This window comes from Amphiura filiformis, chromosome 16 (genome assembly GCF_039555335.1).
Source record: "Amphiura filiformis chromosome 16, Afil_fr2py, whole genome shotgun sequence".
Lineage (NCBI taxonomy): Eukaryota > Metazoa > Echinodermata > Ophiuroidea > Amphilepidida > Amphiuridae > Amphiura > Amphiura filiformis.
Window position 1 is genome coordinate 34,894,362 of NC_092643.1, and position 26,095 is coordinate 34,920,456.

General features: G+C 37.8%; 1 protein-coding gene across 1 annotated transcript; it reads right to left on the reverse strand.

Annotated features, from left to right (window-relative positions):
- Positions 1-24,887, reverse strand: LOC140136575 (tubulin polymerization-promoting protein-like). Its single transcript, XM_072158270.1, has 6 exons — positions 24,778-24,887; positions 24,456-24,532; positions 13,425-13,487; positions 9,223-9,376; positions 2,538-2,683; positions 1-316 (listed from the first exon to the last, which is right to left on the reverse strand). The coding sequence occupies exons 2-5, from the start codon at positions 24,526-24,528 to the stop codon at positions 2,554-2,556; spliced, it is 420 nt and encodes a 139-aa protein (XP_072014371.1). The 5' UTR covers positions 24,529-24,532; positions 24,778-24,887; the 3' UTR covers positions 1-316; positions 2,538-2,553.
- Between the last annotated feature and the right edge of the window lie 1,208 nt (positions 24,888-26,095).

A 26,095-nucleotide genomic window follows, 5' to 3' on the forward strand; every position in this document is an offset into this window, starting at 1 on the left:
ATGCATCTCAAATAAATCATTCTCAACTTGTAAGTTTGAATGGTTTCTTTATTCTCATATAAATTTATTTATCTTTACCAACTCAAGGGACACCTAATGCATTTTGTCCTGGGTTGGATTAGCATACGACCCTAGTTTTAGAAGATAATTCAAACTATGTTATATTTTAATTTTTAATATAATGGAACCAAAGCTCAAATGTCAATCCACTCTGTAGCTTCCTATTGTGCATTGGTTGATTTTGACAGTATTCAGCCCGTAACATGAAAACTACACCACGTGGCTAGAACCGACGAGTTCAGCTATCTCATTACATCTGTTGAGAAAACATAAGAAATGTTAGATGAAAATGGTATCAATAATTAGCCTAACCAAAATATGCAGAATTGCAAATTGACTTTGACTGAAAAGGCAGCATTCAATTAGCGAATTAAAGTCGCAATTTGAACAGCGACTGTACATGTTTGGCACAGAATTGGCCTGAATTCCATTGCAAGAGAGTCAAAATCGAATTGCAACTTTTTTCAAATGTAAACAGGCTCTATGTACTAATGTACGTAGAAAGGCAACACTAACCGCTTTTGCTTTATTTCGCCGTACAAGTAGTGATGTAACAGGATTAGTTACCATAGCGACAGGTGAAAATGTATTGTTCTACACTTTAAGTAGGTTGCACTCGTCACCTGTCATGTCTGTGTATGTGTGCAATCATAGACTGAATACAATACCGCTCTTTTCGAAGACACTAATCGTACAGGTTTGAGTGAAACGTACATTGACTCAGCATACATACACACACAAAAACACCCACATACATAAACCAATACATAGCTACATGTAGATATTTATGAAGCGCCATTAGAAATTATCAAAGCGCTGAACAAGGAGAGAAAGAATGAAAAAAAGGAACATAGAATTAGGAACAAGAAAGAAGCTAACTGAAAAGGTGAGTTGTCAGTTTCTTTCTGAAAACAGGAATTGAGGGAGACTCCCTAATAGCTTTAGGGAGTTTATTCCATTCCCTCGGGCCAGAGACAGAGGAGGTATTTAGATCAGGCCATAGGCTGACAAAGCAGGGTCTTGTCGGAAGAAGATCTCGGTCCTTCTCGCTCATCTCTTCCAGGAGCATAGGCTGAAAGAAGCTCACAAAGATAATTAGGGTCACGGCCCTGAGAGCACTTGAAAACATAAAGCAGAAGTTTAAAAAGAATTCGGTCCTGGATAGGAGGCCAATGCAATTGAGTGAGAAGATTGGAGGTACAAGTTGAGCGAGGAACAGAAAACATCAAACGCACAGGGATATCCGTACTACGCCCTAGCTTCCCAACAAACACAAAACGTTTTCGACATCATTCGCAAAAGGTTAGAAAAGGTTGCCAGAAAACGTTTAAATGTCGGGTTATATAAAGCACATATAAAGGGTATAAGACGTTTTTATAACATTCAAAAACATTTGTTCATAACCTACTGCAAATATGTTAACATAATGTTATTTAAATGTCGACAAAATATTTGGCAAAAAATGTTCGCAAAATATATTTTACAATAACATTTTGAAAACATTAAAAAAATATTGTTGTAGTGTGTTTTCATACAAAACGTTTTAAACGTTTCCATGACCTTTATTGAAACCCGACATTTAAACTTATTAAAACGTTTTTATCTAAAAAAAACCCAAAATATAACATGTTTAAAACGTTTTAAAATATTTTTGTGTTTACCAATCAGCCAGCCAGTAAAACCCTCCTGAACAACATATCAAACAAGGATAGAAATTGAAGTTGAGGTTAAGGGCTGGGGTATGAACGCTTGGACAGTATTTATTTAGGGACATTAGAGCACATCAGACATATCGAATTGCATTCTGAATACGAAGAATGTCATTCTGATATCAAATAATTTTGATTTTTGAAATTCGCAATTTAATACACATTTTATGGCAAATCATTAAAATTGATATTTTTGATATTTAACAGTACTTGAAGTAAACTTTATAAATCTGATGATTTATACTTAAAGTGTATGTAGGTGGGATGAAAAGCCGATCAATTGAAAATTTTGACCTTTCGTATTGAAGATATGGATTTTTTTTCCCAAAACACCAAAAAAAAAAATTAGGTCTTTTTGGGAAAAAAAATCCATATCTTCAATATGAAAGGTCAAAATTTTCAATTGACCGTCGGCTTTTCCTCCCTGCTACATACACTTTAAGAATATATCATTAGATTTATATGATTTACTTCGAGGACTGTTATATATCAAAATTTGAAAAATATCAAATTTTTATAATTTGTCATAAAATTTGTATTATATTGTGATTTAAAAAAATGAAAATTATTTGATATCAGAAAGACATGCTTCAGATTCAGAATGCAATTCGATAGGTCTGAGGTGCTCTCATGTCCCACAAAAAATACTGTCGAAACGCAATAAACGCTCATTTTGGATCCCTTAACCCATTGCCTTTATAAACAAACAAGCAAATAAAAACAGCAAATAAAAAAGAATAACAAAGAACAAACAAAGCCGATTCTTACCGTTGTGCCAGCTGTGCTAGGCCAAGATAAGATCCTTAATGTTCTGCACATTCACATCTGAATCATTACCATATTTGGACTTAGCCATCATTTTGAGAGCCGTTTGGAAAGTGTCGAATGTCAAAGTTTTATCTCCTCCAATAGCTCTGTGAAGTGTAAACGAATATAAATATTATATACTTGATCACTGTTTATGCTCATACGTGTTGGTAGATAATCAAGCAAAGTAGATTTAAACTGTCAGTCACCACAAATATATATATATATATTGAGATAACATTTTGTCTGCAGTAGTAGGGAAATCAGAGCATCGCATCAAAAATACTGAAGAATTTGTTACTCGCATTAAGGATCTTCGAATAGAATCAGACGAAAACCTTGTATCTTTATGTTCTCTTGAGAGGTAATTCATTGGTAGAGCACCAGCGCAGTCACATTCGGAGCCTTATTTCACCCTTATACAGATGAACACTCCATTATAATGCCTCTTTGAAGGTGTCTTGGGAAGTATTTCTTGAACTGCATATCTCCTTGTCTTGGGTAGGCATCAATCAATTCTCTGAGGTCTCTGGACTTAGGACCAGACTCTGGTGGGATAACCCGGTTTTAGGGGCCCCAACCGTCCCGCTTCCCTCAGAGATAGAATAAATCACCATCAGAGATTGGGCACTCCATCCTACTTTCAGGCTAGGAACATCTGGTATGAGTGGCGTAAACTAGCGTGCTAAGTCAATGCCCCTATATTACCCAGCAGACCCTTGAGCTAGAGTCAGCTGAGCAGAGCTTGCACTGCTGGAACTGGGATCAGTGTGCAATATCATTACGGACAATGACTGGTCATAGAAACCTAATCTTACTATCAGTTGGAGGGGTAGTTCGTTGGTAGATCACCAGCGCGGTCATCTTCGAAGTCTAATTTCACCCTTCTTAAGATGAGAACTCCTGGTGTAGTTCGCTCTTAGAAGATGACAAATTGGAAAAATCACCTTGTTGCAGTTTAACTAACAACCGAACAAAATCAGCTTATTACACTAGCAAGTGCCACACTGTTGCAACGGTCCACCCGGGGTGATGTAAGGCAGCACGCAGGACTAGTGTATAGCTATGAAAAGTGTCGTTGAGGAATATTTATAAGTATCACTTGGCATATTTAGGTCTGAGTGTCTTGTGCTGGTTCGTCTTCTTTATCTTCACGTGGACATGGTGGAGACGGTTTCCAGCTTTGAATCAGGTCTATCTGTCGGAATGCTTTGCTTTGACGGCATAACCATATCACATAGGTTCTGAGTGCGGTTTTAAAAGCCACATCCATGATGTTACGTCTCTTTCGACTTGGTAGTCCGAGAGCAGCGATGCATTTTGTCAGTGATGTGTTGTAAATACCTCTGCGTCCAATTTCAATTGGGAAGTAGTGCGTACACCATCCCCTATTTTCGCAGTCGGCTACAAGATCTTGGTATTTGCTTTTCTTTCTTGCATTGACATTTGACAGGTTTTCTTCCATTGGGACTGTAAGCTCAATGATGATAACTGTTTTGGTCCTTTCAGAATAGATTGTAATATCAGGACGTTTTACAGTCTCTGTGATTATGGGAGGAAATACTACTTGCTTATGTTCCTCATCCATCAGAAATTCCCAGTCATTGGCCTTCTGGAAGAGGTTTGTTGGATCTCTTTTTAGAAGAGGCAGTGCTGGATTCCGGTAGGTTACACCATCTGCAGTGCGGAATTTGATAGTAGTCTAGTTTAGTCTAGTAGTATAGTTGGTATCTTCTGGAGGGTGTATGACTTCTGATTTGCCTCTTCAATGAAGGACATTATGCCATTTGCTACAGCTTTCAGTGTCTGCTCATGTCTCCAGTTGTGTCTACCACTCTGCAGAGAATAGTTGCATCCATTCAAGATATGGAATAGAGTGCAATCATTATGATGACATAAATGGCAGGATCCAAGGTTGGTCTTTCCCCAGAGTCTCAAATTAGCTGGTGATGGAAGGTGGTCGTGGATGGCATTGACATGGAAAGATAGGAGCTCTGGTGTCCATACATAAAGGACACATTCTTGCATACCAATAAACAACGCTATCCAAGTAGTTTCAGATTTACTTAAGAGAGATTCTTTCTGGAAAAGTAAACGACCTTACTGCTGATCAGGTGGTTGAACTATTACAATTTTATCTCAACTGTGCCTATTTTGCAGCCCAAGGAGAGTTTTACCAACAATGGGAGGGTTGCACTATGGGGCGCTCTGCGAGCCCATTTATCGCAAAACTGTTTGTGGAGTATTTTGAAACTGAAGAACTTAAAACTCTACAAATTAAACCTAAGATCTGGTTACGTCATGTGGACGACACATTCGTGATATTACGGAACGCAGGGACATAATCTTTCCTCCTATTCATCAACGCCCAAAACCCACACATCGAATTTACGTGTGAACAAGAAACAAACGGACAACATGCCTTCCTTGACACAAAAATCACTAGGAGAGAAAGTGGTTCACTGGCACAATTTACGGGAAACCTACATACTTCGATCAATATCTTCACTTCAACTCTCACCATCCGATCTCTCATAAACTAGGTGTCATAAGAACTCTCACTCACAGAGCTTAATACTGTTGTCACCGATCCAGGAGAAATGGAAAATGAAATTGAACACATACATACATAGTGCGCTTGGCATTTTTGGGTACCGAAGAAGAAGAAGAAGAAGAAGAAGAAGAAGAAGAGGAAGAGGAAGAGGAAGAGGAGGAAGAAGGAGAAGAAGAAGAAGAAGAAAATTACGACCTCCCTATTTCGGCAGTAAAGATTTTATGACCCCCCCACCGTTTGCACTTCCCCCCAAAAAAAAAAAACAGGCAGCAGTCATGTCTACAGTAGAATTCACCACGAACTTTGCAGGACTTAAACCCCATTAAAAGCTATTAAACCAAGATAACACTCATTGAAAACAGCTCAACTGATTAAATCAGATCTTCTCTGGTTGTGCACATGTGTCTGTTTTATATGTGCGGTATCGCAATGAGCTGGTATTATAGCTTCAGTTGGGTAACCGATTATAAAGGAAACGCAAGGAAACAATGGCATGTGGACCTTTGTTCACGAAAAGAGACAATGGTCTGCTTTTTGTTAACCAGCATTCTTGAAAATGAGCAACATAATGATTGTTGACTTAACACGGTTTGGAAATAATTTCTTCATATTTTTTGGTGTTATCTGTCGTTTACATATCCTTCCTAAAACACCAAAGTACGCATATTTCCAAACATCTAAATTAGCTAAAAATTTAGGACATGTTACAAAACTATATTTTCTAGAATTTTAGAAGAGTACTTTTAATATTGGCCGGTTATTTTTCACACAGCGACGTTAACTAGGCAATGTACTATTACCTATAACATACACTAAAACACCAAAGTACGAATATTTCCAAACATCTAAATTAGCTAAAAATTTAGGACATGTTACAAAACTATATTTTCTAGAATTTTAGAAGAGTACTTTTAATATTGGCCGGTAATTTTTCACACAGCGACGTTAACTAGGCAAATCCCCATACTTCTAACGTACGCTATTTGTAGAGGTCACGCGTCAATGGTAAGAGCACTGTGTATTGTGTATAGAAAAACGGACAGTAACTGCAGTATGATTACTATTACCGGACGTAAGGTTTCGATCGGTCTTAACAGCTCTTAAATTGTCGGATTTAAAGCACATTACGTCGGATATAGTTATATCCGACGCTCATTCACACTGTCACTTATATCCGATACTATTACCGACGTAATTTAAGTCCGGTAATAAGTGATTTAAGTCCGACTGTGTGAACACGACTTTTATCACACAAATGACTTTATGCGCTTCATTTAAATAAATTGAATGCCCTTGCTGATCGATTACACATAAGAATGTATTTTAATACATTCTTATGTGTAATCGATCAGAAAGTCTGACATGTCCATTTGTATATTGTACTGTATAATGATAATCGCTACGTATGCAACATGTATTCGCTACTTGCACGGTTCCGCCATTATTATGCACTATGTGCGGGAGAGCCTCGAACTGGCAGCATACATGAAAGGAAGAATTATGTAACCTTACACAGAACGTTATGACTAGTTCAATTCCCATTCATGTATGCTGCCAGTTCGAGGCTCTCCCCGCACATAGTGCATAATGGCGGAACCGTGCAAGTAGCGAATATAGTCCTATAAAAAAAATTTTCACGAATTTCCATCAATTTAACTTTAAGAAGGAGATTAGAAACTGTGACGTATCTTGGGGGGGGGGGGAGCAACTGCCGCCTGTGAGAAGTCTTGCCTCCCCTGTGAAATGCTGACCGCCCTTATATTTATTCGTCAAATTTTGCCCCCTTGATAGTTACCTTCCCCTCGCCCCCTTTGTCCCCCCCCCCTGACAAAGTCATGGCTACGCCACTGCACAGAAAGCAAAGCAAGCAAAGCAAGCAAGCCAGAAAGGAAAAAAGAAGGTAGAGAGTGTGGGAGGGGTAGAGGGAGGAAGAGAGGGGGAAGGGAGATGGAGTGAGAGGGAGCCTGGAGAAAGAGAAAGAGGAATAAAGGAAGAGAGAAAGATTAAGAGAAAGAAAATGAAAACAATTATGGGAATGGGAGGGAGAGTGAGAGGTTCGAGAGGGGGGGGGAGAGAGAGAATGAGAAAGACGGAGGAGAACAGAGGAAGGAGACGGAGAAAGGAAAAGAATGCAACTTGGACCAATGAGTATATAAACCCCGGATATAAAATAATCCCATTAGAGCACAAGGCAGCCATTCGATGATCTCAACGATGCTTTTATGCGTTATTCATCCAGCTAGCGCGTGCAATTGGCCTATATAGGTTACGGCCCGGGGGCACTCCCTCTAGCCACTTTGGAGGTGATGCCTATGTAGACCCCCCTTTTTAGCATTGCTATCACCCAAAGACCCCATATTTTTTACGAACACATGCGCTGTTATCCGAAGATCCCCTATTTTTTCATTTGATCTGTCACCCAAAGACCTTTACTTTTCAATTTGGACAGCAACTTTCATTTATCACTGATTTTGTTACTAATATTGAAAAAATAAAGAAATTTGAATCCATTTAGAACTAGAAGTTCGAGGTTTCTGTGGCGCTGTTTCAGCTCTCACCCAAATAGTTAGGGGAAAAAGTTCACTTTGGTGACCACTCTCTGGCTAGTAAGGTTTGACGATTGATTCGACTTCTATGGACCATTTAGAAAAAAATAGCCACCATGTCCCTCGCGAAAATCCCGGCATTTTTTCGCTAGAGGCCAAAATCCAAAATGGCCGCCACCACCATTTTGAAAATTTAAGTTTTGAACCAGAGCACCTATAATCATGCACAAAGACACTTTTTCGGATATGTCGAGTACAAGGATTCCGATTCTGACATTAGTTTGACATTACGGCATCATTTTCACCCAGAAATCCAAGATGGTGGCCGGCACCATCTTGAAAAATTTAGTTTTGAACAAGAGGACCTTAAATCGTGTACAAAGAAACTTTTTTGGATAAACCCAAGATAAGGCAGTTTAAACCCCTTATAAGGGACATGAACTCCAGATAAGGCGGAAATGACACATTTATGCTTCTGCTTTCATTCAAAAATCACATTTACGCTCTACCAAATGGGGCCATCTTGGATTCTGGGCAAAAATTATTTTGTAACGTCAAATTAATGTCAGATTCGGATTTCTTGGGGTAAAAAAAAAAAAAAAAGTGTCTTTGTACACGATTTTAGGTAATCTGGTTCAAAACTTATTTTTTTTCAAGATGGCCGGCGGCCACCATCTTGGATTTCTGGGTAAATATGAGTTCGTAATGTCAAAGTAATGTCAAATTTGAAATCCTTGTGGTCGACTTATCCAAAAAAGTGTCTTTGTACACGATTTAAGGTCCTCTTGTTCAAAACTAAATTTTTCAAGATGGTGCCGGCCATCATCTTGGATTTCTGGGTGAAAATGATGCCGTAATGTCACACTAATGTTAGAATCGGAATCATTGTACTCGACATATCCGAAAAAGTGTCTTTGTGTATGATTATAGGTGCTCTGGTTCAAAACTTAAATTTTCAAAATGGTGGTGGCGGCCATTTTGGATTTTGGCCTCTAGCGAAAAATGCCGGGATTTTCGCGAGGGACATGGTGGCTATTTTTTCTAAATGGTCCATAGAAGTCGAATCAATCGTCAAACCTTACTAGCCAGAGAGTGGTCGCCAAAGTGAACTTTTCCCCTAACTAAAAGGTTCCATTTAAAAAAAAGGTTATGGTCTCACCCAATGACCTCCATATTTTTTACATTTTGCTCTTGCCGAATGCCAAAATCATGCTCTCACCCAACGCCCCCATTATGTTTCACATTTTGCTCTCACCGAATGCCCCTTACTGCGAAAGTGCCAGCCCTACACCTATATCCATTTCATATTGAAGTACCCCCGGGGGTATAGGCTTATAATATTATGATGTCTATGGCTGATGACGCTAGTCGACCTATTTTATTCGGCAATTATCAGCCTGTCAATGTTCACCTCGCGTTATCACATTCACTTATATTCTCAAAATTCAAAAAAGCCACCGAGGCTTTTTCTAGAGGCACTTCCTCTGCTTCCAGTAACTGATTAAGAAAACGGATAGAACCGTATATACAAATTATACATATTTACCTTGTGAAGATTATGTCCAGATCTATAAAGGTGAGTTTCTCATCTGTTAAGCCTTTAGTGTCTTTACACATTTTTGCAAAGCTTAATCTCGTCATGTCCTGTGCGCCAGGTCGTCCGAGGGCAGCATACTCCAGGAAGCGATTCTTAAGTGCATCTGTGGTAAATAAAATAAATACCCAAATTATATCTGAAGGGAAATTTATAGATTTTGTGGGGATTCTCGACTGAAAATTTTAGAATGCCTTAATTTTGACTACATATTGTGGTACATTCATAATTTAACATAAACTTATGTGCGACCTAAAAAGACGCAAGGCATTAGCATGGTGTTTTTTGTGGAAGTTGTAACTTCTGTAAAGAAGTCCCTAATTATCAATCTCTGCAAAAGTGCAATCTTTCCACACCACTTCTCACATCCGGGAAACCGGGCATAAACGTTATTTATGCCCGGCTCTCGACCAATCACGCGCGCTGTTACATAGCGTGTATATATGAACTCTGGCTAAGAGAGCATCAGGTGCATGGACGAAAAAGATAACAGACCGCGTTCAAGCAGTCAAAGTCTCAAGTTACAAGTTTTATTAAACTCTATACCTTCAAAAAGGTACGTATAAGAGAATATAATCAACTATACAGTCATTGTAAATACATACACACCCCACACCCCTACATACACACATACTGTTACATGAGCATGTGTTGTAAGGATCAAAACTCTCTAGTTTGTTCTTGTACCACTCAGGGAGCTGGCTTTTAAAAGAGGACATGTTGACAGTGGATCTAATTGTGAGAGGAAGTTGATTCCACAGGGGAACGATACGGTTGAAAAACGATGCCCTGTGAGATTCGGTTTTGCATCGTTTGGGAATCAACAATAGGGGGTCAGCAAATGATCTGGTGGTGGGACGGTCCTTGAGGGTGGAGTTAAAAACAAAAAAATGGTTAAGATTAAGGTTATAAAGTTCCATTTTGCATCTAAAAATGAATGTGAGATCAAGAATTTCACGTCTAAAAGACAAAGGAAGGAGGTTTAATTTAGTTAACCTCTCACGATAGTCTAAATCAGGGTAATGTAGAGTATAGTTTGTTGCTCTCCTCTGGATGCCTTCAATTAATCAAAGATTATGTTTTGATGTACCACTCCAGAGAGAGCTGGCATACTCCGCATCACTCCTGACCAGTGCAGTAAAAAGTGTCCTTGTGACCCTTTCGGAAGCGTTAAATCCTACTGCACGTTTTATCATACCCAACTTTTTATTGCACTTGTTGACAAGACTAGATGAAATATCAATACCAAGATCCTTGATAGAATCAGTTCTGGATAAAATATAGTTATTCATACTATAGTCAAATTTCACCATATTTCTTTTTCTGGTGACTGAAATTATATGGCATTTGGATGGATGGTAATGCATGTCCCATGTTTTGCCCCAGTTATAAAGAGAATTGATGTCATCCTGAAGGAGCAAGCAGTCATGTGTACTATGGATTAATCTAAAGCATTTGGAATCATCAGCAACAACGCAGTTGTGCTGCTTCGGGTACAGTTAGGCATGTCATTGATGTAACACAAAAAAGCATGGGTCCCATGATGGACCCTTGAGGGACACCAGATAAGACTGGGAGCCAGTCTGAGTTGGAACTATCAATGACTACTCTTTGCTCCCTATCAGTATCAGTCAAGTATGCTTGAAACCAACTAAGAAGATGCGAATGGAACCCAAAGGACTGCATGCGCGTATTTTTTTTGGGGGCTTTGGGGCGCCAGCCCCTGGGTCAAAGCAGGGGCGGCAAAATCGAAGGGGCGGCGGGAAGAAGAAGGGCGGCAAAAAGAGGGTAGCGCTTATAAATCTTTTTTTTTTTTTTTCTTTTTTTTTGCTCTTCACTTTTTCAAACGACCGTAAAAAATTGGGGCAACCTTTTCGGGCTGTTGAGGAAGGGGCGGCAAAATCGGCTTTTCTTCAGCCCCCCCGGGGAAGGGGCGGCCACGGTACGCCACTGGACTGTAACTTGTGAATGAACAATTTGTAAGAGACGCTGTCAAATGCCTTAGAAAAATCCAAGTACAACATGTCTACTTGCCCGGACTCATCCATTATGGAGCTAATTTCATGAAATACTGTTAGAAGCTGCGTGACAGTTGATCTTGCTTTAACAAAACCGTGCTGTAAGTGATGAATGTGATCTTTAATTTGTGGAAAAACAATATTAAACACAGCTCTTTCTATGATCTTACCACAAATGCATAGCAAGGAACAGGCCGATAATTTTCCACAAGTTGTTTGTCACCTTTCTTGTAATCAGGCACAACATTAGCTTTTAACCATATGCTAGGTAGTTTTCCAGACGAAAGAGAACAATTAAATATGTGACACAGGGGATGAGCAATTTGAGAGGCACATTCTTTCAATAACCTTGGTGATATGCCATCAGGCCCAGTAGCTTTTGATGTGTCAAGACTGTATAGTATTTCCAAAACATCAGACTCCTCAATCTGAATACTACCAAGTAACTGATGTTGAAACATAGGGATATCAGGTAATTCAATATCATCCCTGAGTTTTGAAAACACAGAATAAAAATATGAATTGAACAATTGCGCTTTATCACTGGCTTCAGATGCAGTACATTGATCACACTTGATCACCTGTGGCAAAGTGCAGGATTGTGTTTTGGATCTGAAATGAGACCAAAATCTCTTGGGATTATCAGAGATGGTAGCATCTAAACTGTCAATATAATCATTGTACTTATCCTGAATTAAATTCTTCAATCGATTACGCAACTTACGAAACGATTCCCAGACCTGCGGAGAGTCCGATTTTTTTGCTCTCCGCCATGCACTCTCCTTTTTGTTCCGAAGATGACGAATCTCAGAATCAATCTGTTATGAATCTAAATTGGGGAATTAGTCCATGGGAAAGGAGAGCGAGGTACCAGATTTGGAGTCCCAAGGGATGAGGGAATGATCGGGAACGGGAATGACTATCACGAAATGAACCAGATGAAACAGAAATTAAGTATAACAATTTATTATGAATTTACATAATCAGACAAACTGATCAAAATAATTTAATGTATGTATTAATATAAAGTCTTACCAGAGTTACATCGCATCATAATAAGTATAATTGAATATGATTCACGTGCAAGACAAATCACGTGTTGACCAATCTAACTAATCATCATGAGCCAATCATGAGCACGTCTGCATCGGTCGCAGGGTTAACAAGGAGTGAAGTCTTTATTAACGCACAAACAAAACATCGCTTCAGCCAGTGCAATTGATGCACGGATATAAAACGTTCACTTGATGAATGGTTATCATGGCTTACTGCACTATGATCAATATTCAATTATCGAATAAATGATCGTCACAACAAATCCATGCAGGATCAGGAGCTGTGCAATCTTTTATCTTGACCTTAGGGGTGGTGCAATAATTATGTGTACCCCGGGGGTGAATTCTCAAAATGGTCTGCCAAAATCGCTTGCCCCCCCCCTCTGGCCGTGCCAAAAAAATCTTTGCCTCCCCCCTTTTGACGTGCCAAAAAACCTTTGCCCCCCTTTTGATGTGCCAAAAATCTTTGCCCCCCTTACACATGCAAGATTTTGGGAACCCGAATTTAAAACCTTAAATTGTCTTATCATATAGTGCGAGCGCAGCGAGCAGGAAATTTTGCATATTTGAACGTGTTCCTAACGTTTTCCTACGCCTTTTAGGGCGTAATATAGAAACGGTGCCCAAAATATCTGTGCCAAAATTGCTTGCCCCCCTTTGACCTGCCAAAATCGCTTGACCCCCCTTTGACCTGCCAAAAGTGTTTGCCCCCCTTTGGCCTGCCAAAAATCTTTGCCCCCCCTATAATTCACTTCGGGGTACACATAATTATTGCACCACCCTTAGAAATGTGCTTATTGATAATGTTCATAAAAATATCAGTGAAGGTATTCCATGACATGTCAACATTGGATGCATTGTATACACGACTAAAATCAGTCAAAGTAACTTGAAGCTCGGATCTAATTGCACTGAAGTTTGCATTTTTAAAATTGTAAACAAACCGAGTGGCTGGCCTAATCTATTTATTTTTGTGTACACAACAAATTCCAACAAGACATGGTCAGTATGGAAGAACTCACTAGAAATTTAATATTTGAGCACATTAGACGTGAGGAGACATGCAGTGATATATTCTCACCCTGGCAAACCCACCGCCAAATGTAATGACCAACTCTTCGAGCGAATGTGGAATCACATATATCTAAAACATAGAACAAAGTACCATGGGTACAAATGACATAAATAAATAAAGTTATTACGAACAAAACGTGGCATGTGCGATTGCATAATAATTGTTACTTGAAAGGAAACTTCGTGACCTACAACCTCACCCGTGACTCATTCAAAGAACGTTGAGATCATCAGAAACCCAGGACTGCATAATCAGTCGTCTTAGGGTATTTAAATAAAGGCACTTAATTTAATGCCCACGTGACCAGATGGGCGCTGACATTACAGCTTCTAGACAGGATGTTTGGAAAAGTGACCTTTGGCACAGCGGGTGGTCTTCCTGTGTATTTCAATTGGATGCATGTTCAAATTGTCTAGCAAATTTGTCATTTTTTGCAACTTTGTAGTATTATTGAGTTTCCGTCGATAACTTTTTTTCCCGTCGGTAAAAATTTAGTTCTTGAAAACATACTTAAAAAGCAGAATCCCCCAATTAAGCTGTCTTATACATTTTCAGCAATTTTGATGATATTTGTCTGAAAAATTCTCTTATCATTGTAGCATTATCTACCGATCACTTGGTGGTCTTGATGGCTCACGTGGGCATTAAATTTAGTGCCTTTTTAAATAACATAATGGTGACTGATAATGTTTGTGTGCAAAAACTTGCTGGCAGATTCGGGAGTTTGACAAAGATATCTTTCAATTTGTATTTTGCTAATTGCATGTGAAATCAACTGGTTTAAACTCTGGTCGGTGCTTACACGTTCAAGGTATAGGTATAGTGGTAAATACTAAATTGAACACATAGCCACTTAATGATGAGCACATCAAATCATTTGGGTATTAAACGTATACAGGAGAGTAAAAAGTGCAATAGGTCAACGAATCAATATTCACGTAAGAACTAAGTTGAACTTTCCCATTATTGAAACCTTTATAAATGCCACACACAATATTTACCTTTTGTAAAAAAGAAAGTGAATAGCAGCTACCCTTTAATTTTTATGAGTCATTTTACGGCGATACCCATGTTAACTTTTTTGTCCACGAGGCACCATGTATTTTGAATGAGAGCACACAATGCGAAATAGAGACACCAGATCTGAAACTGGCTTTAATCAAGGTTTATTTTTGCATTCTTTCAATTCCCTTTTTCGGTTCAAACTAACTTTCTAATATTACTTAAGTCTTTCATACCTCACCCAACTCCAACTCCAATTTTTCAATTCCCTGCAATGTGTCCAATTTATACTGGAGATTTTGTAATTCACACCACTTCAATTTGCATGTATTCCTTTCGACATATGAAAAACCTGCCCACAAATTTATATGTTTCTTTTATAGAGAATAAACATTTTTAATGTAAAGGTAAATATGAAAATAACAATAACAAGTAATGTTTCCTCTACTTATACAAGACCAGGGACAATAAAACGTTGGTTGCTCCATTCTACTTCAGTGCCAATGAGGTTAAGAAAATGGCAGTTGTTCCAAATCTACCTTACAAAGAGTGTGCTGACATTAAAAATTGATATGTCTCGTAGACAAGCATTAAAATTGGGTATCGCTGTAAAATGTGTCATAAAAACAGAACGGTAAGTGCTAATTACTTCGTCAAGGTCACTAATGAACATACCATGCGATTTAAAACCTTAACGTTCAATCTGGTAATAAAAGATGGATTCTTTGCACTTTTGCACTTTTTTTTAACCCTGTATACGGTATTGCTTGTAGAAAATAAACACCCTTTTTATGGACTGAACATCTTAGTTTTTAAGTTGAGTACTAGACATTTAGTTTATGAAGAGTGTGTTTAATCTTTTGTAATGAAATTTGTATGCAACTTTTTTTATACAATTTGCCGACAACTTATGCACCTTTGCATCACTTAAAGGAGTATTTCGTGATCCTAGCATCCTCTATTTATGTCATTTTTCATTAGATATCCACGAAAAAACCTATTCCCAAAATTTCAGTTGATTCCGATTTTGCGTTCGCAAGTTATGCATGATTATGTATTACACTGCTCCATAGACAACGCGTTGTAATTTCGTTCTGGTGCACCAGAACGAAATTCAAATTTCACAATATATTTGCTAAACGAATTAATCTGCAAGAAATATTTTGTACATAAACATTATGTAGCCAGCGGTTTCCAGTGATATAAAAATCTCAACTTTTTTTGAGAAAAGTGGGGGGATGAGGCTGTGGATCACGAAATGCCCTTTTAAGTTGCAGAAATCTTATCACATTTTGAGAATTTTACGCTACTGTGCGACAGGTCAAGAGATGGTAGGGACACGTATGCATTTTATTCAACATTTAATAAAGAGGTTCTGTGTACTTTCATAGAGTTGTCAAAATGATAATTCAATTAAATGGAATGACATTTTAATGAAACCTACCCTTCTAAGTAAATCAAAACTTTTTTTATATTATTATTATTACATTTTATAGATATTAATTTCGTGCAATTGTAGGCACCTGTGTGCATTTTTTGCATTTTTGCAGAGTTTGTATTCGTTTTTGAATTCTGATTAGCATTGTTTGAACATAATACCATAAACTTAATGACATTAATGAACCTATTGTGTACTTTCATGGAGCTGTAGGTAATCAAAAATAATGACAAGTCAATTAAATGAATTAGTGAAATACATTATTGAACCAGACATGTACGTGTACTTTCAAGAGTGGAGTGACATTTTATATGAAACCTACCAAGAAACAGCAACAAGTTGTCCTTACGATGATATTACGTAGACATTTGGAAAAATTGTATATGAATTATGTTATTAAATTTTAGGTTTTAAAATATAAGATCAGGTGTACCACGAAGTAAATTCTTGGACCCCTATTATTTATATTATATATTAACGATAATAAATACATCAAAGAAGTTCCTATTTATTATCCCATTTATTACACAACAAATTATATTATATTCAATTTGGAGAAAGGTTTTTAATACAAGTCTCTACATAATACATAGGGCCTACATAATGGCAGCCGGTGGCAGTCATGGTTGTATGAAATCAACAAAGAGCTAAATTCTAATGTGCAAAATTGTCAACACGCAACGCACCATTCATTATCGTCAGTGAGGAACTTGGAAGGGGGAAGATGCGTCCTCGGCTCCAAATACCGCGAGAAAATTTACAAAAATTTCCAAGTAGCTTTTATATTAATTTTGGTCTCTTTTTGGTCTGAATTTTAGCATTAAAGTGCGAATTTTTCTCGCGCTTCCTGCGCATTTGTCTCAGTAAAACCATTTTGATAGTAGGTCAGCGGCAATTTGCAATTAGGATCCCTTTGGAAATTCATTTTTCAACTGTAGGTGCATATCATTAGATTTATATTTAAAATAGACTTGGTGGTTTATTAAAGCATTATTGCTTTAATAAAGTATATTTCCAATGTATTCCAGCTCCCTTCTTGGTTGAGCACTTAAATGTGGATGATTTACCTTACTTGGATTTATTTACCTTTAGTTTTACAAACTTTACTTCGAGGACTGTTAAATGTCAAAAATATCAATTTTTAATTAGTCATAAAATGTGTATCATATCGCAAATTTCAAAAATTCAAAATTATTTGATATCAGAAGGATATTCCTCGTATTCAGAATGCAATTTGGTATGTCTGAGTGATGTGCTCTCAGGTCCCATTCGAGTCCTTAACGAGTCTATAAAAATGCGTGATTTTAACGCGTGATTTGTAAAAGTTTGCGATGTTCCAAACGCAGCACGTGGAACGTACGTTTTCACGTACGTTTTCACGTACGTTTTCGCGTACGTTTTCACGTACGTTTTTACGTACATTAATACGGTGTTAAATATTGCTAGTCTCGGTTCCAAACTGGATTGTGCTCATTCGTCACGAAGGAGAACAAGTCAGCTGGAAAAAAAGATTATAATATTTGGTATAATCTAATCTAGGCCAATAGAGGGCATAGTGATTGAAAAAATAACAGTAAGCTGAGTCTCTGCCTAATTCAAACAGGCCGTTTTGATTTTGACTAAAATTTTGACCTACATGCTGATTAAACTTAATTTTTTTTGTGCTCCCCAAATATTATAGTTGCCCAAAAACATATATTTTGGTAGATTAAAGATCAGTACATCCATACATCATGACTTTACTTTCAAAATGAGACTTTTTCGTCCAGAAAATTGGGCGCGTTGCATGGACTTAGACATGAGGTAAAATCAGCATATTTCAACGTAGCATCTGCGTCTTATTCTACGTTGGAATCCAAAATGGGAAATCGCAATGTCATTTTTTGTACGCAAAGTATCACACACATTTCAATGGGCAATCTCTGCATATGAATATTGCGTTTAAATTTAGTCCATTTTTAATACATCGCTGTACCTTTATTATAATGATTTGTTACAAACAAAAAGGATCATAATAATAATTAGACTTTCCTTCGTATGTTCATTATCTTTGACTGTCTTTAACATATTGTGAAATGGACAAATTTTGTGCATTTTCAACGATGTATCTATGTCGATTTCGCACGTGGAATATCTTCAAAAATAGGTAAATACGTGACCTCGCTTCGATACAGGAGTGTAGTTTTGAATAGATCAACGTACGTCCGATGTCTACGTTTGGAAATCGCAATGTCTCTATTATGACATATGGTTCTGGTTCTGGTTTCTTACAGTTCAACACCCCAAGTGGGGAAAAGTGAACCGGTTGCGGTGTGTGTGCTTTTTGTTGCTTATTTACTTGAACAGCTGCTGTAGTTGAGCTTTGAATGCGATTGGGTCAGATATGGTTATTGTGTCTTCTGGTAGTGAGTTCCACTCCGTAACGGATCGTGGTATGAAAGAATATTTGTAGCAGTCCTTGGATGGTTGTGGTTGAATAAATGACTTGCTGTGTGACTTGCGAGTGAAGCGCGTTACCGGGTGCAGTAGGGTTCGAACTGGGACGGCTAGGTGACCTTCGTGTGCTTTCTGGAATAGACTTAGACGAGATATCTTCCGTCTGGTAGCAAGTAGCGGCCAGTCCAGGTCTTGTAGCATGTCGGTGACACTGCTGCGCTTGTCATAGTTGTTTTTGACAAAGCGGGCGGCTCTGCGCTGCACAGCTTCAAGATGGTAGATTTGGTCCACGGTGTAAGGGTCCCATATTGCAGCGCAGTATTCCAGCGAAGGTCTAACGAGTGATTTGTAGGCAATGTTCTTGATTTCCTCAGTACATCCCCGTAAGTTACGTTTGATAAAACCCAGCGATCTGTTAGCTTTTGCAGCTGTCCGATTGATGTGACAATTCCATTTCAAATTGCTAGCAATATCAACACCAAGGTATGTATGTGAGTTTGTTTCTTCAAGGAATGTACCGTTTAATGAGTATTTGTGTTGTTTGGGGTGTTTGGAGTTTGTGATCTTTAAAACAAAACACTTGTCAGTGTTAAACGCCATACACCATGTCTGCTCCCAGCTACAAAGTCGGTCAAGGTCACGTTGAAGTAGGTCTGCATCTGCGTCGCTGCTGACGGATCTGTAAATTACACAGTCGTCAGCAAAAAGTCGGACGGTGGAGGTGATCTGGTCTGGTAGGTCATTGATATATAATAAGAAGAGCAACGGACCGAGCACTGTGCCCTGCGGAACGCCTGATTGGACACGTACCCAGTCCGAAGCATCACCTCCAAGAACAACCTTTTGCTTTCTATGCATCAGGAAGTTGGTAATCCATGTGTGAGTCGGTCCCTGTATATCATAATGGGCAAGTTTCAGCAAAAGCCTTTGATGTGCTACCACATCAAATGCCTTGCTGAAATCCATTATGATAGCGTCTGTCTGTCGCCCCTTGTCGAGGGATTTGGCGAAGTCATTAATGGTCAAAATCAGTTGAGATTCGCATGATCGATTTCGGCGAAAGCCATGTTGGTGGTCATTCAATATATCATATTTGTCTAGATGGTTCATGACACTCGAATGGATGACATGTTCCATCACCTTACAACATATAGAGGTAAACGATACCGGCCTATAGTTGGAGGGTTTAGTGCGATCTCCTTTTTTGAAGATTGGAGTAACATTGGCACTCCTCCAATCTTCAGGCAAATTTCCTGTCTCGAGTGATTTCCGAAAGATGGTCGCCAGGGCTGGCGCAATCTCCTTTGCCCCCATCTTAAGGATACGCCGTGGCGTCCTGTCGCTTTATTTGGGTCAAGATCGGTCAGTAGCTTTGTGATACCATTTGTGGATATGTGTATGTCAGGCATGCATGGAAACTTTGGGCCTGGTATGTGTGGAAGATTATCAACTATTTCCTGTCGAAAGACCGACTCAAATTGCTGGTTTAGAATGTCAGCTTTTTTGACATTCTCAGAGATAAGAGTACCATCACTTTTTCAAGTTGGGACACCAAAGGAGTCTCTTTTTAGACTCTTAATGAAGGAATAGAATTTCTTCATTGACTCTGAACATGTATCTCTGACATACTGACGATAATTCCGACGCGATTGCCGGTTCAGTTCTTTGCGAAGTGATCGAAAGATCTCCCAGTCATCGGTGTTATTTGAGTGTTTGGCCTTATTAAAAGCTTTTTTCTTTTTCCTGTAGATCCGTGATACATTACGATTGAACCACGGGGGGCTTTTGTGAGGAGTAACTACCTTGGTAGGGATGTTTTTATCCATGGTACCTTTGACCCTAGTGCAGAAGTCATCCCACAAATCATCCACTGTGACCATATCTGAACAGATATCTTGAAAGTCACTGCTTATGTCTGTGAGATCTTCTTTAATGGCTGACCAATCTGCCTTATGATAAAGGTGAATTCTCCTAGGTTTGGACCTATTAACTTTAGGACGGGTGTTAATTGTGACCAGTGGGATACCAGTATGTCACTCATCCCAGGTAAAATCCTCACTCTGTCCATCAAGGTAGGGTTTGACATAAAGAAGAGGTCTAGTATATTAGGACCACGAGTTGGCTCTCTAACTACCTGCTCTAGACCAAAGTCATTTGCTATTTCTAGCAACTGCCTTGATAATCCCGGTTTGGGACAACCCGGGATGGTGGTCTGGTTCTCCCAATCAATATGTGAAAGATTAAAATCTCCAGCCACCCATATGTTACGATCTTTGTTAACATCAATCTTGGAAAGAGATAACTGTAGTTGGTCTAAGATATCACTTCCTGATTCCGGGGGTCTATAAAAGGCACCAAGGAGAATCCTTTTGGAACCGACTAGTTCCAGTTGTGCCCAGAGTATTTCACACTCAGTATCTAAATCGGCACGATGTGACATGATAATAGGCAATTTTCGCCAGATGGCAAACCCCCCTGTCCCCGGCATCTACGCCACTGTAAAGATGAAAATGACTTAGACAAACGAACCAAATTAGTTCGATCTCTCGATCGACCTTCGATGCTTGGTCGATCCTTATTATTTATAAAAAATCAATTAATTGACTATTGTATATTGTGATTACATATAAATATGTTCTTGTAATGATATCGAACAATACAAATGTACCAGTAATTACTTAGTTGATAGTTCATAAATTACAAGCATCGAAGCAGCATCGACGGTCGATCCAAAGATCGAACAAATTAGGTTCTGGTACCTTACAACATATGCTTAATATTGCAGCCGAATTTTCAAATAAGTGGCGTCTTAATTTTAATCACACTAAATCTAATGTTCTTGTTGTTGGTAAACGTGTTAATTATAACAAATTATGGAATCTTGCAGACAATCACATTATGGAAGTAGATATGTACAAGTACTCAGGTGTTCATATCACCATGAATCTATCTGATTACTCTCATTATATCTGAAGTCATTAAAGTCTTATACATTTTTAGCAATTTTTGTTGATGATATTTGTCTGAAAAGTTCCTATCTCTTAGCATTGTAGCACATCTACTGATCACTTGGTGGTCTTGGTATGGCGGCACCCATGGGTCACGTGGGAATTAAATTTAGTGCCTTTTATTAAATAACCTATGGTGACTGATAATGTTTGTGTGCAAAAACTTGCTTGTAGATTCGGGAGTTTGACAAAGATATCTTTCAATTTGTATTTTCCGGTTGTCCACAATCCGATGATGCGCTGTAATACATCTAATTATGCGTAATGTCCGAATCAACTGACAATTTGGAAATCAGTTGTTTTCCTGGATATCTATCGAACCATACCCTAAAAGACGACTGTAAATCATAGGCGTAGATCCCGGGGGATGAGGGGGGATTTATCTCCCCAATATTTTGCCGGGGGATGATCCATACAATCATCCCCCAATGTTGACACCTGCATATGTGATTCGCACCAAATTAACCTCATATTCGCCCATTTTAGCTCATTTTAGCCCTCAAAGTGCGCATTTATTCCACTTTTGCACCATATCTCATCAGTTTAGCTACAAAAAAAAGCAACATTTTTCGCGCGCTTCGCGCTCATTTGTACCGTAAACTTTATCTGTCGCCAAAAGGTGCTGGATTCTGGATAATAAATCTAAACATAATACACACAGAATTTATTGAAAGGATTCAATGTACACAGTTTGGGTGCGTGTGTTTTTGTTGTTTTTTTTAAATTCGACAACAAGTCACAACTCTTGCGGCTCGATCCGGGAGTTCGAACCACGTGCTTTGTTGGGCAAGTCGTTGAACAACGTAAAACAGGCGTTTCACCTTTTGAATTTTTGTATTCTTTTGCACTTCTATTGTATTGCCAAGGTGGTTCTTTTGAATTTTCAATTTCAATTATTAATATCAGGATTAGATATACACTCTCCTCGTTCAATTATACTATACGTTTGAATGAATACACACATCACCTGTTAGGACAGAAACATAAAACAAATTGAAAAGAACTAAAGACTGGCTATTAGCGACACATAGTCTTTCAATCATATTTATGATCAATATCGTGTGAAAAATTGGTATTAATCAGGATGTCATAAATCTTCTTTGAAAGAATATGTTAAATTCAAAAAGGCTCCTCACTTGGAAAACTATTTACTCGACAAACTAGATTTTTATGGCGCAAATATGAAGTTCAGAGCACGATCTAATATATTTTCGTTAGATAGAAAGTTAAGCATTTAGATAATAATTTTAAAGTGGTATATGTACGTGATGTAATGATAGCACAGAGGATATTTTACATTTTATGTTTAATTGTAAAGCACTAAATGATGTCAGAGATGACGAACTAAATATTCTTAAGAATAACCTTTGCAATAAAGGTTTCTTTTATGTATGGAATATTTTTATATGTATGAGATTATTATCAAACTGCGTTTTGTTCTTGGTAGTATTTGATGTTCCTAATGAGTTCATAACTATTATTGATAATATTGATGCAATTGTAAATCGTGCATAAAAGGGTTCTGTGTACTTTCATCGAGTTTTTTTAAAATTATTATTAAATTTTACAGATATTAATTTCGTGCAATTGTAGGCACCTGTGTGCATTTTTTTTGCATTTTTGCAGGGTTTGTATTCGTTTTTGAATTCTGATTAGCATTGTTTGAACATAATACCATAAACTTAATGACATTAATGATCCTAGTGTGTACTTTCCATGGAGCTGCAGGTAATTAAAAATAATGACAGGTCAATTAAATGAATTAGTGAAATTCATTATTGAACCAGACATGTACGTGTACTTTCAAGAGTGGAATGACATTTTTATGAAACCTACCAAGAAACAGCAACAAGTTGTCCTTACGATGATATTACGTAGACATTTGGAAAAATTGTATATGAATTATGTTATTAAATTTTAGGTTTTAAAATAATTATAAGCTCAGGTGTGCCACGAGGGTAAATGCTTGGACCCCTATTATTTATGTTATATATTAACGATAATAAATACATCAAAGAAGTTCCCATTTATTACACAATTTATATTATATTCAATTTTGAGAAAGGTTTTTAACACAAGTCTCTACATAGGGCCTACATAATGGCAGCCGGTGAGAAATTTCACCGACCATGACCTGGGACCAGGCTCTACCATCTGAGCTAATGAGTCAGATGAAGAAGAACAGTGATGTTATTATTTATATACCTCATAATAGATTCCTGTCATCTGATTGGTTGAAAGTGCAGTCATTGAATTAACTATGCCCGCAAAATGAACTATGGACCGGTCCATGGAAATGAACTATGGACCGGTCAAGTGCGTCACGATCAAACTGCGCGTTTTTCCCAGCGTAAAATGATATCACGCACGCGTTAATGTTTTCACACGCTATAATTACACAGAAATATCGCAGATTGTAATCTGTGTGCCGTTCGCATTGAAACTATTAATTTCTCTTCCCAAAATCGATGCTTTTAACCAAACAGATGACAAGAATCTTAAGATTTGGTATATAAAACAAATATTGACTGCTTTTTATTCCGGGCATGGTTAAAATTATAGGCCCGCGGTGATCTCAAAACCATGACTATGCCCCGAGGCGTAGCCGAGGGGCATAGTCATGGTTTTGAGATCACCTTGGGCCTATCATATGGGTGTATCATATCGGAAGTTCAAAAATTCAAAATTATTTGATATCAGAAGTATATTTCTTGTATTCAGAATGCAATTTTAACGCGTGATTTGTAAAAGTTTACAGAACTCGAGGGGACCGAGACAACCCCTCTGCCAGCAACCCCTGCCCCACAAGCTTATCTTCGTGACTTTTTTCTCCTAATTATGGCCCCTGTTGCGGCTAGTGCTCAAAGTGTGGTTTTTAAAAATTGATCAAGGCGCAGAGTGGTCACGATGTGTCCGAATTACAACCTCTCTAAATGTCATGTCAAATAAAGGTCTAGACAATAGTTGCTGCTATTGCTGTTATTTTGAGCGCAAGAAATTGTAATGATTTTATTTTATAGCACTGTGATTATATAGAGTTTACAAATTTGCTTTGATTGTTGGACAAATGTATCAAATTTAACGAAATTATTGCATATTTTGACTGAGGCATAATGAGGAAATGAATTACATATTAACAAATAAATTACATACCAGTTTTTCCTAGTTGCCATTGAATGGTAGACAGCAGAAAGCCAACGATTATAGGCATTGGCAGTCTCAACATCGTACTGTGGATTGGAAAAAAAAATTTGGCATTGAATGGTAGACAGCAGAAAGCCAATGATTATAGGCATTGGCAGTCCCAACATCGTACTGTGGATTGGGAACAAAATAATAAATAAATAAATAATAATTTATATAGCGCATTATGTAGAGTACATTAACTACAATTTTAAAAACATTTTACATAATTACAAACATGCAAGCACGCATAAGCAAATTATTATACACAAGCTATTGAAGCTAAACATACCTTAATAAGACGTATAATGACTTATCCTAAAAGGAAAATAGACAAAATAGACCGTGTCTTCCTCGTTGAAGGTGTACGGGGATGTTTCACAGATTTGGAGTACAAAAAAGGTTTTGCAAGTTAGGTTTTGAAAAGATTTTATGTGTTCTGCCATATATACTGTGCATTATTTTCCCCTGTGGGAATCAACAGAGGGCGTTCTGAATGTAAGCATGTGACTTCACCGGTCACCCCATCTATACTGCGCCAAAAAAGTATCCTTACACTTGGAAGAAAAATCCCAATTCTAAAACTAAACCATATTTAGGTAAAATTATTTGTTTAATAGATGCACTATCTAATCCGGCACATTATGACACTACATTGAACCCAATGTGACTTCAAGAAGCACAGTTATTGATTAGACGAAGGTCCCGTTTTAAAAGTGACAAACTGGCCTATTCAAAACTTCACGGACTAGACAGCTGGTTTGAGAGTCGTGAATGACTATTTATGCGTCCCTTTAATTCAAAACAAAAGGAACAAAAGAAAACTGAAACAAAAGAATTGACAAATAAAATAAAAGTTATGAAAAGTACATAAAAGTAAAAACTGAAATAAGACTGCTTTAAATAAATCTTCATTGAAGAAACTGTGTTGTCCCTTTGTTGCGCTTGTTGGAATCTTGTTGCGCCTTGTATATGCCATTGTGTCACTTTTAAAACGGGACCTTCGTCTATTCAATTGCTTGTAACTTTAATTCTTGAGGTCACATTACATTCAATGTGGTGTCATATTGTACATGATTAAATAGTGCATCTATTAAAAAACAAATTTACCCCAATATTGTCCAGTTTTGTAATTGTAATTATTTTTCCAAGTGTAAGGATACTTTTTTGGCGCAGTATATAAGCTTTTATAGATGACAATTTGCAACATATTGCAGTTATAGGGCGCTATGGGTTTGGGATTTTCTTTTGCTACATTAGTGGAACCAATGTTTTTTGGCATCCTTAAACCTGAAAGGATAAGAATTTGACTGGTTCCATATTTTACGCCCACTGTGGTTCCCACGATGGGTCGAAGGTCACAGTGGGCCAAAAATTCAAAATAGTTCCATCATGTTGTTATTTATCTCAAATTGTACCTCTCATCACAGGGAATAAAAAAGTCATTTGTCATATTTTTACGGTGCTTAGTTTAAGGAGTTATAAGGTCGAATAGGTCAAATGTCAAAACTTTCATACATAGAGGTCAAAATTTAAAAATGGTCCGATTTCATCAAAACTGGTGTCACATTACCCCCTTTACATAAGAAATCTTATCATATAAACTCCTC

What these genes read in the sequence shown, in the direction of transcription:
- LOC140136575 (XM_072158270.1), bottom strand. Translation starts at nt 24,528, where the DNA reads ATGTTGAGACTGCCAATGCCTATAATCGTTGGCTTTCTGCTGTCTACC. An exon ending in TTGGCGGTGGGTTTGCCAGG is followed by an intron (nt 9,377 to 13,424) that starts GTGAGAATATAT and finishes TATTTACCACAG; the next exon opens with ATGCACTTAAGAATCGCTTC. An exon ending in CTGGACATAATCTTCACAAG is followed by an intron (nt 2,684 to 9,222) that starts GTAAATATGTAT and finishes TACACTTCACAG; the next exon opens with AGCTATTGGAGGAGATAAAA.